General features: G+C 42.7%; 1 protein-coding gene across 1 annotated transcript in view; it reads right to left on the reverse strand.

Moving 5' to 3' along the window:
- Positions 1–1667: 1667 nt before the first annotated feature.
- Positions 1668–14654, reverse strand: part of LOC311233196 (beta-galactoside alpha-2,6-sialyltransferase 1-like) — a gene marked incomplete at its 3' end in the record, with an annotated part of 74851 nt that continues 61864 nt past the window's right edge. The window contains exons 4-10 of the mRNA XM_084320120.1: positions 13842–14048; positions 10777–11127; positions 6719–6983; positions 5815–5912; positions 3924–4025; positions 3326–3500; positions 1668–1939 (exon numbers count right to left, since the gene is read on the reverse strand). Coding sequence (XP_084176246.1) covers positions 1668–1939; positions 3326–3500; positions 3924–4025; positions 5815–5912; positions 6719–6983; positions 10777–11127; positions 13842–14048 — 1470 coding nt within the window. The remainder of the gene's footprint in view (positions 1940–3325; positions 3501–3923; positions 4026–5814; positions 5913–6718; positions 6984–10776; positions 11128–13841; positions 14049–14654) is intronic.

A 14654-nucleotide genomic window follows, 5' to 3' on the forward strand; every position in this document is an offset into this window, starting at 1 on the left:
CACAGTGGAGTGACTAATACATTACATCTTACATAATACTCATGACTAAAGATACAGGCTACCTTTCTCTATGGTGGGGTTTCAGGGTGGTTAACATTCCATTCAATCAATTCAAAATGTAAATTGAAATGTACTAATGATAGAGCATTCATTGGCTGGTATTTGTGACAAGAGGTTTCAGAGTTTAAATAGGGAAGATAATCCACCTCCTGAATTGACTGAATAAAAAATGTATCAACCCAAGCCTCTGTCCTTGGCCTTTGTGTATTGTGTAGCAGGCACATCTGTTGAGTGCAGGTAGGGTTTTCAGTGTCTGTACTACTGCTATCATAGAGTTTTATTCCTCACTAGTTCATCCCAACTCATGAACGTTGGTTTATTAATAAGATGACGTTTGCAACAGCTTTTTTCACTCCTGATATCTCTGGAAAATATGTCAAGTCGTGAGAAAGTCCAGTGTGGTCGAAAAACATTGACATACTAATAAATGATGTTGGGACATTCTAGCAAGTCAGGCAGAATCCATCCTTCTCATTGTCGATTTCTTTTGTTGTGTACCGTGCCATTTCTTGGGGGTCCTGTGTCCAAAAAGGTTATCCAGTGTCTGTGCTACCAAAAAGGAACAGATACACGTTCTGAAGGGCAGTATATCATCTGATCATCGCATCACGGTGACAATAAACAGTGGGTGGCAGAGCTTGTCTTTCGAAATGGCAGTGTCAAAAATAAGGTGCATGCAATGTCTTTCTTGTTTAGTTACATGGTGTGCATGGAGTGCATGGAGAAATGTATAATGTTTGTCATATTTTTGTGAGTACTTGTGAGTGTTTTCCACATGTCTGTCCTCCAGGGTTTGGGAATCGATTCAGTTTCAATTCAATCGATACAAAATGTAAACTGCTGTTTATTTCCTCATATGTTCCTCAATATTTAGGCTACTTCATCAATAGTTGATTTCGTGCCATGGGTTTTTCAATACCGTACTATAATTTTAAAGAAAATTCACTTATTCATTGAACTGAAAAGTGAATCGAACCCAACCCTGCTGCTGTCCACCGAGACGTCTTCACAGCTGTTAAAAACAGAAAGTTCTCCCAATTTTTTAAAAAGAGTTTAGTGTTGACCTACAGTACAGTAGATGGAGTTTAGTCTTGACCTAGGTGGAGTTTAGTGTCGACAGGAAAATAGGACTTTGCAGTCACCAACCTGCATTAAAAGAAAATATGTAGATTGTCTTAAGCTTGTACATCAGCTATTACTATTACACGTTCTCCATGCATTACTTGCATTCAGGGTTTAGTTTCTCTTGATGAGTGGTGATCTACAGGGTAGACAAGTGGGTTTGAACACCCGGACTGGCAGGGAAATCTGGGAGCAGAGCAACTGGATGAATACCACTCTCCCCTCCCTTAACAACCATCACAACGTGCCCTTGAGCAAGGTATTTAACCACCCATCTGTTCCACTCGGCTGCAACAAGTGTCAGACTGTGGTGGGCACCGGGGCACAGCTCCCAGGGGTGAGTTTGTGGAACTGCATGAGCGTGTATCGCGGCGTTGCAGAAAAAGAGCATACTGTACATGCTCAGGAAATCTTCCCTGGATAAATAAATAAAAAATATGTCCTTTGCTGCATATTTGAGCTGTCTCAGGATGGCGCCAGGGCCATCAGGGTCTGGGGGTACCTCCGGGAGCTCGGGTGCAGTTCAGACTGCTGAACCCGGGCAGTTTGACACGTCCGCGGGTGTAGATGTCCCGGTCGGCTCCCTGGTTCATCCGTTTGACCAGGTTCTTCTCGTAGAGCAGAGGGTGGTAGGCCCCCAGCGTGCACGCCGCGTCGAAGAAGCGCTGGTAGTAGTGGCACAGCTCCGTCTTCCTCCGCGAGGGCAGAAACTCGTACACGTGCACCACCTCACACAGTGACATCATGAGAAGTGTACCTGGGCAGAGAACACACACACACACACACACACACACACACACACACACACACGCACACGCACATACACACACACAACACACACACACACACACACACCCACACACACACACACACACACACACACACACACACACTCACACACACACACACACACACACACACACACACACACACACTTGTAAAATCTTGGTCGTTTCATCTTAAAACTGTAAATGATTAGTTTTCTCTAGCTTTAGCTTTCTTTTTAAATGTAATTTGTGTCCTTATTTAAAAAATAAATGAGATAGATTTGCTGTGAACAAAAGAAGGATAAAGGGAACGGAAAGAAGGAAAGGAGGAAAGAAAAGCAGAAAGGTACTGTAGAGGTTTGTTGGAATTTGTGCAAGAGGTGCAATATAGTCCTACTGAATCTTTAATAGAGGCCTTGCGCAGAATGTTTTGAATGGCAATTTTTCCTACACGTTGGGGGAGACAATGGTTGCTACAGACGCAGCGCTCAAAAATCAAACCAATTCTGCTGCTTGTCTGCTGCTTGTTGCTGCTTGTGTGCCACTTAAGTCTACTCAGGTGTTAATTTTCCGGGGGTGTTGGCTGGGGGAACAAAGGGAGAGTAGTTAACTTAAGTGCTTCCCCAGGGAGGGGGTCGGGGGCTACTGCCCACAGACCCCCAAAATAATTTTTATATGAGCAGTCTGACTTGGGGTACTGACCATATATTAGTGTTGCAATGCATGATAAGTAAACAGTGAAAAAAGCTAAGAAATCTGATGGGGCTGGGACATTTGGGACGAATAAAAATTTAAGATGAAAATCTGCCCAGCCTGTGGGAGGAAGTGGAGGTGTGAAATCTGGCCCGGTCAAGAACAATAGAGGAGTGGTAGAGAGTGGTAGAGAGGCATGAGAGGTTTGAGTTTTGAGTGCTGTATCTGTATGTGAAGAACAACGGTTACTATGCAAAGATATTATGAGAAATACATTGACAAGATCTTTATAAATTGCTGTTTTATTACCAGATCCTTTAATCAAGTCACAATGGAACAGCAATTTTATTTTTAGTATCTTGTGTTTTATTATTAATGTTATTATAGGAAACATTGCTGTCACTATGCTGCTTTCGTCTAATATTTTACTGTAAAAAAACACAATCCTTTTTGGAATAAAGATTCCATCAGAAAACAACATTTGGCCCATTTGATAGCATGTGATTCAGTCTAGCTTTGTGCAAAAAGGGGAGCAATTCAGTAATAGGAAGGAATGTAAATGTAAGTTAATTCCTAGTGTTTTATACATTGAGTGTATGTTATATATCAAATAATGTTCTCTCTCTCTCTTTTCCTGCGACATTGGCTCTAACGTATTGCTATGGATACTGGCCTTTACATACCAAGTAGGCCAGAGGAGGGCGGGTTCTTCTGGATGGGTTCCGCCATGTTCTCTTGGATTCGCTGCCAGAGCTGCCACTCGAAGCGTGGATGCAGGATGTAGAAGGGCTGGAGTGGGTGGAGCCTCCTGTATCTCTGGTACTGGTTGAAGATGGGGTAGTCTGTCTTGTTGTACCACTGAAGGATGGAGAGATTTGTTCATTCATAGATGGGTGATGAGCAGGTGAGTCATCTAATATAACGCCGCAATGGCCCAATTCAATGCGATCAATTTGTATAGTTTGTGATCAATGCATATGGTGTACAATACCAGTTTCGCTCAGGCATTTTCCATGTTGTAAAAACAAAGGTTGAACGTTGTGGTCATTTGCATAAAGTTGACTTGAGCTCAACTTCTGTCCCACAATATTCCCCTCAAGCTATCCCAGCATGCTCTGAGCAGTGAATCGCTCGCTTTCCATAGAAAATTCATTGAAAGCGGAATTGTCCACCTGGGGAATCATGCCAGTGGGCCATGGCCACAACAAGCCAATCACAATTAGGCTGTTAAGTGTGTGCTAAGCAGGGTGACTATACCACTGCTTCTTGCCTCAGCCTTACCTGGGAGAGGTCAGCTGAGAAGGGGGCGGGGTCCCAAGCTACCAAAACACCTGTGCTGTAGAGAGAGCTGGAGAGGAACCGATGGTCATCTGACGCCATCACCTACAACACAATCATTAATTCATCATTCATTATAAACACACAGAGAGCAAATCTATCTTCTTGTCTAACTCTGGAGAGCCATAATGTTCCTTTAAATAAATATTGGTGATTGGTCATACTGGTCAGTCTACTTGTTTCAAAATGGATATTCAGCACTGTTTAGTATTGGTTGTTATATAACATCTAGTTCCAAACACACATGATTGGACGAGATACATTCCATGAGTGTCCACAATATAGGAACAAGATACTTGTACCTTACATTGCAACTGAGCTAACTGTTGTTGGTGGAGGTTCAAACCTTTGTTTGTTGTCTTTGTTTAACCTTACGAATGAAAGGATTATGTAAAAGGCATTGTATAGGCAATAACAAGGGTATCTCGAGGTCGTGCTACATGGTGGTTTACTGGCACTGGTGAGCTGATTCTACGACCGCAGCACACCAGTGCCAATAACCATGATATAACACTCTTATATCACTTCATATAAATGTTTCTTCAAGGGTGCTTGAAAAGTTATGCATTAACTGTTGAACTTGAGAACGACTAAACCTTGATACAACACTTCTCATGGGCTAAAAAGCTTCTCTCGTGGGCTAAAAGCTTCTCCGGCCTTCTGGATTCCTGTGAAGAGCTAGAATCACAGAAAAGCTTCTCTATAACATCCGAGAATGCCTACAAACAACACACACATCTGAGTCAGAGGTCAGGCTGCTGCTGCTCGCCACCCACAGCTCACTCAAAGCAAACGTACGGATGACTCAGACATACCCAGCTGTTTTTCCAGGAAAGAGAATATAAAGAGTATAGTTAAAAAAAATTGTGTAACCAGATATCTGTACACCTAGTACATTGCTTGTAAATGTCATGTAGGAGCCAAATCCTATGATGATAAATTGTATCTGTATTGCCCCATTATACATATAGTTTATTATGGACTTTGTGCTTTGTGTTTATTAATATATGTCATAATGAATTCCAAGATGGAGACTTACCTGGTCAACCACAATTTTTTCCCACGTTCCCCCTAACCACTCCTATATCATGGCAGGTAGTTTTGAGTTCAGGTAGGCCCAGGTAGAGTGGTACCATATAGTTTTTGACCGCACTTGATTCGCACTTGATTGACAGTTTACGTTAATTTACAAAACCCTTTTTGTTTGTTTTATAGTGGTAGGCAGCTATTGTGGCTGTTGTGATTAGCTTTCCAATAAATCCCGTTTATTTGACAAAGTACATGCCATTATGAATTGAAAATGGGGGACCCTGATGTAAACAAGACGAAAGTCTTTCTTTGGTCTGCATCCCCTTAACAATTGTGTGTATTGAGCTGTACTGTATTGTACCCATTCTGCAATCTGTAAATAAAGTTTTCAATCAATCAATCAATCAATCAATCAATCAGCATCATCTTTTCTTTTGGACTGCAATTCGGAGCGTGTCGGACTAACAACGCATTACCTGGAGCCTCAAGGCAACTTTGGTTCGTAGGATTGCCTTTACATGTCATATAAAGTAAAGGACCATTCAAGATACATTTGAACAAAACATCAAGGCACAACTGAACTGACTTCAAGGCACACCAATGTGCGTCTCACCACACCAGTGGAGAACCACTGCTGTAATACCGTTATATGTACTGCGTTAAGCCTTTTTTAATGCTAAATCCAACAGGCACCGTACGAAGAGGGACATGCAGTGGTTGTGGAGACTCCCTACATGTTTAAAATATAAAATGTACATAAATTGACAGCCCTTCCAAACGGGGATGCAGGATTTATGCAGGTTACCTGTGAGTTGATGAGGCGGACCGTGGTTTTGGAGCCGACGTCCTTCTCATAGCTGACCGTGGGAGCAGAATTAAAACGCAACACAGCCTCGTGAGAGTCTGCAAGTCAGTAAAACATTGGATCAACTACTGAAATCAATGATGTGAGACAAAGTTAGGCACATATCAGTCAATCAATTAATCGGTTAGTTCAAGTTTTTAATTCCTATTGTGGCAGATATCACCCCCCCTCTCATGGATATGTGAAGGACGGGAGATATTATTGCCACGGAAGGAGTGGAAACAATTAGGTAGCTGATTAGAACTGATAGAACACACCTGTGCATCATTAGTTCACCCACATCTCACGCGCACACACACCCCAGACACACACACTACAAATACACTAGGTTAGTGAGAGGTGAGTTGAGGTGAGGTTGGAGTTGTTGCATTGATAGAGAGATTGAGTTGTGTAAGGTGAGAGGTATTGAGAGGAGAGGTGAAGGCGGGAAGGTGTTCATTGTGTACTGGACCCTAGACTGGCTGAGAAACCCCCTTGTGTACTGACCCTGTAGCGGACGACTACTCTGAGTATTGAACAATCCTTCTTTTTGTACGAGAGCCTGTTTTGCTCATCGAACTATATTCTGCCTGAAATCAATAAATATTCGTATTGATTGATATTGCACTTGTGTGGCCATTTGAATTTGTTTGTTTTTGAACCTTGGCGAGTCTGAACACCACCATCACACTATATAGAAATACAAGGAAATACATTTTTTATTTTTTTTGTATTGCATGCATTTGTACATAGCTATACAAGACATCTAGGCACCTGAGATAGTAAGAAATGTTTCACTTCATGGTATTTTTAAGTTGCCTGGTAAAATTCTACACTATGGTAGAATAGCCTAGGCATTGCTTACCTATCTCTTTGCCAAGTCCAGAGTAGCGGAGAGAACCGGCTGACGACACCACGGCACAGCTCTTGTACGGTCCGAGGTCCGACGTGATCTGTTGAGGAGGCAGCTGGGAGACCCAGGGCAGCGTGGAGAAAGGCTGGAGGTCAGGGGTCAAGGTCAGGACCTCAACCTTTTCCTTGAGTTGACAGAGAAGCTCAGGACCGCTCGCCTTAGGACGGCCGGCCGTACCGCCTGGACCGGAGAACTCAACCCCGTATTTGTTCATCGCCTGAAGAAAAAAAGAGAAGTGGCGGAGATGAGAACAGAAGAAAGGGGGGGGGGGGGCAGGGGGGATGTGGTCAGGGAAGTGTCGTAGTTAATCATGTACAACATTATTAACACCGATCTGCTCTTCCAAGGAAACAGATTGACCAGGTGAAAGTCTTGATCCTCAACTGAAACCTACTCTACAGTTCACACAAAGTAGAATTCAAATGTCTTCAGTCAGCTTGTAAAGTACAGACAGGCGCTTGATCCCATTGACTTTGCATTGGTTTGTGGCTAACTAGCCGGAGCTAGTATGAGGAACAGCATGGATTGTGCTGAAAAAGGATTCTATCGATGAACAACATTGTTGTTAAGTAAAAAATAGGGCCAGGGTTCTAAAATGCTGAACTATCCCTTTAAAATCCACATATATCATGAAAGGGAGCTGTAGTGTAGATCAGTGGTTCTAAACTGGTCTCGCCTCAGCACCCATCTTTTTCCCAAATTTCAGAAATGTTTTAACCACTCAAATTTATTTAACAAAAAATAGAGCAGTAATACAGAATGGCTTCATGCACTGTTAAAAACGAAAAGCTTTCATGTGCCAGCACTTTGCTGCACACAACACACTGAGGTTTTGGTCCCTCTCTCTTGATCTCAATGTAAGAAATCCCATATTGAACTCATTGACTGCCAATAACAAGTATATTCGTTTTTTGCACCCATGCGTTGAACGCCAATAACGAGTATATTTGTTGTATGTATTTTTCTTTATTATGATACAAGACACTGGCGCACCTTGTGTATGGATATGGTAACCCTGTGACAACGATCTAATCCTGATGAGCCGGAATGGATGCCAAGTCGAGAAGCAGGTAAGATTACCCATGGTGGTTTTGTGAATAGAACAATAATATGTATAAATTAGGGATGCACGATAATTATCGGGCTGATATCAGCAATTATGACGTCATCCCGATAAACCCGATAACATTATTGATAGCTCCGATAATATATAATACATTTTTTGGTTAAAAGAAATCCGGTGTGGGTGGATTGGGATAAAGGGCGCTTGTTTTTATTATAGGCTCCTCCCGTTTTGCCAGTACTGTGGTACGACTGATAGCGTGTGGTTTAGGAAGAGGGAGTTTTTCACGAATCCAGCGCTCCCTTTCTTGGCTGTGCCGTAGTCACGTGACATTCAGAGGCAGCAGATAGTAAACAAAGATGGCGTCGTCTGACTTTTTCAAAGTTTCAGAGGAAAACAGTTTGCTTGCTATTTGTAACAAATGCAGAAGTTCCACGAGGAGGGAAAGGGGCAACAAGCTATAACACATCCAACCTAATAAGTCACCTGAAGTGCTGTCCTATAAATGCCAAGTAATAGTTGTTTCATGGACCAAGACCACAACAGTCTCCTCTCCTATAGCGTCAAATGTTTTATCTGCTGACAAAGCACAATACCTGTTGGTTTTTAGTTCACTCATTGTTCAGGGAAACACATTGTTAATGACATTGACGGATTGTGAATTTTGTGATTGACTCAAATTATATTTATTTGGAAAAATAAATATAGTCACTTTATTTGAAGAGTCACAACTGTTCTCTTGGCTTTGTTTTGTTCATAGTAGTAACGCTCATGTCATGCTAAATCTGGTTAGGTCAAAACTACAGGAATATACATTAAAAAGAAAAATTATAATACAATAAATATATATATATATTATCGGTTATCGGTATCGGTATCGACCTTGAGGAGCAGAAAGTTATCGGTATCGGGGTCAAAAAATCTATATCGTGCACCCCTAGTATCAATATGAGCCCTTTGACAAGCATGAACTGCGCATGCTTCACAAAAGACGTGATATCTCTCTTACTAGAAAATGAGCAGGGATTTTTGGGAAACTGGCCACTGGGATTGCACAGGAACGGATGTATGTAGAAATAAACGGTTTTGTCCCCTGTTGGAGTATAAATATAAGCATTTCAAATGAGCCATAGTATGTCTCCATACTGTAGCTATAATATAGAATATACGATGGGTCTACAAACATCATCAAAATGGTCTGAAACGCTGATGCCAGGGAGTAAACTTGGGAAAACAGCGTGTCAGTCAATGAGTTAATGTACTCGGTGTCATTGCATTTTACAAATGCTTGAATGAACATGTTACTGTCATGACAATGCTGGCAGCAAACGTATGTCCTTCAAAATAAAAGCACATCTTCAGAAATATTGTAGACCTTTTCCCACACACACATCCGCGACCCACCAGCTGAGAACCACAGGTGTAGATAAAGGAGATAAGACAAGACAAAGAAGGATTTTTAAACCTTGAGACAATGGAGATATGGATAGTGCAAAGGAGGATGCGGTGCAATACTAGGAGGGTGTTCCTAATATTGTGTACGCTGAGTGTGTGTGTGTATTAGAATGGTGTCAGATATCAGATTATTATTCTCTCTGATAGCTCTGTGCACCATTCTCTCTCTCTCTCTCTCTCTCTCTCTCTCTCTCTCTCTCTCTCTCTCTCTCACTTAATAGCTCTGTGCCCCATTTTGCTCTCTCTCTCTCTCGCTCACTTAATAGCTCTGTGCCCCATTTGCTCTCTCTCTCTCCCTCTCTCACCTGATAGCTATGTGCACAACTCCTCAGCTGCTTTCTCTCTCTCTTTCTCTCTCTCTTTCTCTCTCCCTTTCTCTCTCACACCTGATAGCTTTGTACCACCTTCCTCAGTCTCTCTCTCTATCTCTCTCTTCTATCAGTGTCATTGTCTCTCTCTCTCACCTGATAGCTCTGTACCACCTTCTTCATTCTGCCCCCCCCCCTCTCTCTCTCTCTCTCTCTCTCTCTCTCTCTCTCTCTCTCTCTCTCTCTCTCTCTCTCTCTCTCTCTCTCTCTCCCTGTCAGTCTCATTGTCTCTCTCTCACATGATAGCTCTGTACCACCTTCTTCATTCTGCCCCCCCCCCCTCTCTCTCTCTCTCTCTCTCTCTCTCTCTCGATCTCTCTCTCTCTCTCTCTCTCTCTCTCTCTCTCTCTCTCTCTCCCTGTCAGTCTCATTGTCTCTCTCTCACATGATAGCTCTGTACCACCTTCCTCATTTGGCTCTCTCTCTAGCCCCTTTCATATCTTACCCCATTATTCTGCCTTGACGTTCTGTGTGAAAGGTACAAACACGGAATGGCAACTGGCACACACTAGAGAAGATATTCCAAATCTTAACCGATATTGAAATAGTGGTAGACTCCACACAAAAAATTTAATTTTGTGCTCAAACAGAGCACCATGTACTTGAAGATTACACTCTGGTCTCTAATCATTTGGTCGTCCTCAGACAAGTGCGCCAGCGAAAATTCCGGAAAAAAGACCGGCATGGTCTCCCCTACATTTTCAAAAGCCTAGAGAAAGCTTGCCTTAAGCTTGTCTTAACTCACCATCATGAGTTATGCATGTCAAATTGATTACATTTATCACCGCATGCGTGCACCTTTGGAGACCTATTTCAGAACCACAACCCGAGACGCACTGCTTCTATCCGCCTACGACTCGGCTAAACGCATCGAAATGCACATGTGGTGGTTCAATGTGAACAACCAAATCTGGCAGAATGAAGGTTCTTCTTTGCGGCATTACTGCAGGATTTCTGTGTGAAAAGGGCTTCTGCATCTTTATACTCTCTGTCTCATTGTCTCTCACCTAATAGCTGTGTACCACCTTCCTCAGTCTGTCTCTCTCTCTCTCTCTCTCTCTCTCTCTCTCTCTCTCTCTCTCTCTCTCTCTCTCTCTCTCTCTCTCTCTCTCTCTCTCTCTCACCTGATATCCCTGGACGACCTTCCTCAGACGGCTCCCCAGCATGCTGCTGGTCATCTCGTCATCCCATACCTCCCCCAGCATCCCCTGGGGCCCGAAGAAGTCGGCGTCGCCATTGCCTCGACGACGGCCCCCAAACAGGGTCACCATGGCATGCCTGAAGGGGCGTGGCAGGAGCCAAGCGAAGAACCCTGAGGGCTCCCGCTCCCTGGGCTTTTTCTTGACAGGGTCCTTCATTTCCTGGGTGTGGTTCGGAGAGGAGAGGACAGGGATTGGACGGTGGGGGTTGCCCGGGATGACACCTGGGAGCTTCTGAGGGTCAATGTACATGGGTTTGGCCCCACCACGCAGCACCTGAGAGGGAGAGACATACAGAACAGTGGTCAAGGCCCAAATACCTGCAGTTAATGCACAGTTGATGGTAAAGATTCATATACATACATACATTATATATACAAAAATTACAAATATTGTTCAGGAAAAAAAAGTATTGCATTTGGTATAATGTAGTGTCCAACTTTACTCCTATAAAGGTTCACAAAAACATCCCCTGTTTTTTTAAGCATTAAAACTAGGGATGCTCGATATTGGCTTTTTTACCGATACCGATATACCGATATTGTCCAACTCTTAATTTCCGATACCGATATCAACCGATACCGATATATGCAGGGTTTCCCCCCCCAAAAAACAGAATAATTTCAGGTAATTAACATTACATATCTCTTGTTGTGGAATTAACACAACATTATGCATACTTTTGACAATAAATAAAATCAGAATCTGTTCTTACTTGCTTGCCTGGGTAAATAAAGGTTATAGAAATGTAAAAAAATATTTAAAGATTTAAACCGATAACGATATTTTCCGATATCACATTTTAATGCCAATATCGGCCGATAATATCGGTAGGCCGATAATATCGGACATCCCTAATTAAACCAAATGATGGACATCAATGCATCGCAACAGACACATTGTACAACAGGTACATTGGTAAGCAAAATGTTCCATTACTCAAAGATCATTCCCTGGATCCCTTGCACTTCTAAAGCAAATCACACAATGTAATTGTGTCCAACCTCACATGGGTAAAAATAAAGGGTCACAAAAACATCCCCTTCTATGTGGAATCAACACAGTGTCACTAATCCAACTGAATGGAGTCCAATGTAAATCTCTCTCTCCCTCTCACACAGTACATGTGAAGGTCTCTCTTCCCCTCTCACACAGTACATGTGAAGGTTTCAAGTTTCTTTAGTTTCAAGTTTCTTTAATAGTTGTCATACAGAAGTACAGAATACTTTCATACAAAATGCTTCTTACTGTTACGCTCCAGAGACTGTGCTAGACAAGATAGTATCAAATAACATAGTATAGCATGTAAATTAGAAGTAGAAAATGAGGTCACAGTGTTCAGTATAGTCTCTCTCCCCCTCTCACACAGTACATGTGAGAGGTTATTTTCATTGTCTGGGCATATTGTTCAGAAGAAGCAAGCTGCCCTGTCGTCTGACAATGTAAACAAGCTTGTCTGTTTAAACAACTGTCTCAGGGCAAATAAATAGAAGTATAAGAGGAGGGAGAGACAGAGAGAGGGGAGGCTGTATTGGAATTTTTAAGTGTAGCTGTTGAAATAAAGATTAACACGGAAACAAATGGACGTTCGTTGGGTTTAATTTGGGCAGCCACACAAGGCTGGACACACACTGACAGACAGCAAAAGCAAGATGCCAACATGTGTATAGACAGATGGAGTTTCAGAGCTTATATAGCATTCTCCAACAGTGTGTGTGTGTGTGAGTGTGACTTCAGGAAGTGAAAGTGTGTGTGTGTGTGTGCTTGTGTATGTATGTGCGTGTGTGCACGGCTATGTGTGTGTGCTTACATATGTGTGGGCGTGTGTGTGTGTGTGTGTTTTCAGGAAGTGAGGTGTTGCATTGTCTCGCAACATCGCTTGACCTGTGAACTTGAGACAGTTGACATGCCGTAAAACACTTGTAGTCAGTTAGTTTCATAGAGGAAGTCCCTGTTTGTCAGAGATCGCATAAGGGTCAATTATCGTGCACATGCATGTGTGTGCATGTGTGTGCGTGTCTATGTGTGTGTTTTCAGGAAGTGAAGGTGGCCCGATGTGAAAGCTATGAACTTGACAGTTGGAGGGTCGTAAAAACACTTATAGTCAGCGGGTTTCGTAGAATGCTTCTGCTTGGCAGAGATTGTAAAAAGGTCAAGTCTGCCTTGTGTTGTAACCTTTGTGTCGCAATGTGAGTCTCGTGTCATCAGTTTGACCTCTTGGTACATATCTCACATCATAGGAACAAAAGGACATTATGTGCTTAGCATGAGAATATACACAGACCATGGTGTACAGGCATTACAATGGGCCATGCGGTCATTATGGACACAGTAATTAGTTGTATATCAAAGGTTTATCTCATTTGAGGTGTCATACGAATTGTAAACAGATTAAGGTCCCAGATATGGTACATGGGCAAAGTGATGTAAACGAAGTCAGACCCTGTGGTCGTGTCGAGGTCACATGATAAAACACAGGATGCCAAGATGTCACGAAGGCAGACACAGTATTGTTAGTGTCAAGGCCAATGTATTCTTGAGGCATGTAATGCAAGCATATTAATTGATATTCGATCACAATTATTCTATTACAAGGCACATGCACACACACACACACACACACACACACACACACACACGCACACACACACACACACACAGGGAGAGATAGAAATTAGGGGATGCACAGCCACACACACACACACACACACACACACACACACACACACACACACACACACACACACACACACACACACACACACACACACACACACACACACACACACACACACACACACACACACACACACACACACACACACAGCGGGAGAGAGACAGGGGGAGGCACACACACAAAGAGGGAATGAACGGCTTACGATAAACAATGTACAGAAATACAACATCAAAGGATTACCTACTGTCATGTCACTGTCAAAATTATTACTACTGTACTTACTGCCGACATGAAACCAAGCTTATAGACAGACCTTGATGACAGAATGCGCACGAGGCTGTGCGCGGGTACGCGCGCGGACGCCGAAGATGGCGTCGGTCACGGGAACGCTGTTTTCGGCACAGAGGGCGTAGAGCAGCGCCATGGAGACGCAGAAGAAGCCCATGCAGAGAGCTCCGCGGCGGGCCCGGCGACGCAAGCGCCACAGCAGGCTCACTCTGTCCATCGCCGCCCCGGGTATCTGGAGGAGAGAGGGACAGCAGAATCTGTTAAATCCTTCATAAAACTGTCTCTGAACCCCCCCCCCCCAAAAATGTCTAATGAATCAGGCCCAATCAATGGTCCAAAAATGGAGACATCTTTTAATTCTCTATTTTGACTGACTCAGTACTAACTAGTAAGTACTAACACTAGACAACAGGTGAATATGACATTTTCATTGCTGTATTTTGTGTGGCTGTAAAAGGTTTGTTTATATTCTATCTACATTATATTCTGCTTTCTGGTGGATTAAGCACGTTCCAAAATGCTTGTGTTCCATCTACAGTTCAAACTATGCAAGAATATATGTGAATATAACCCACATTTATATGGTGAAAGAAAAGTGATCTGTACTGCTTTATTTCACTAAACCAAAGTTGGAGCCTGAGAGAAGAGAAGAGCTCCAGGTTACAATATTTATATAGACATCCTTTAGTGTGTGAGTTAATGTAACTTTAGAGACATCCTTTAGTGTGTGAGTTAATGTAACTTTAGAGACATCCTTTAGTGTGTGAGTTAATGTAACTTTAGAGACATCCTTTAGTGTGTGAGTTAATGTAACTTTAGAGACATCCTTTAGTGTGTG

The sequence above is a fragment of the Notolepis coatsorum genome, assembly GCF_963971535.1.
Source record: "Notolepis coatsorum genome assembly, chromosome: 8".
NCBI classification, from domain to species: Eukaryota; Metazoa; Chordata; class Actinopteri; order Aulopiformes; family Paralepididae; genus Notolepis; species Notolepis coatsorum.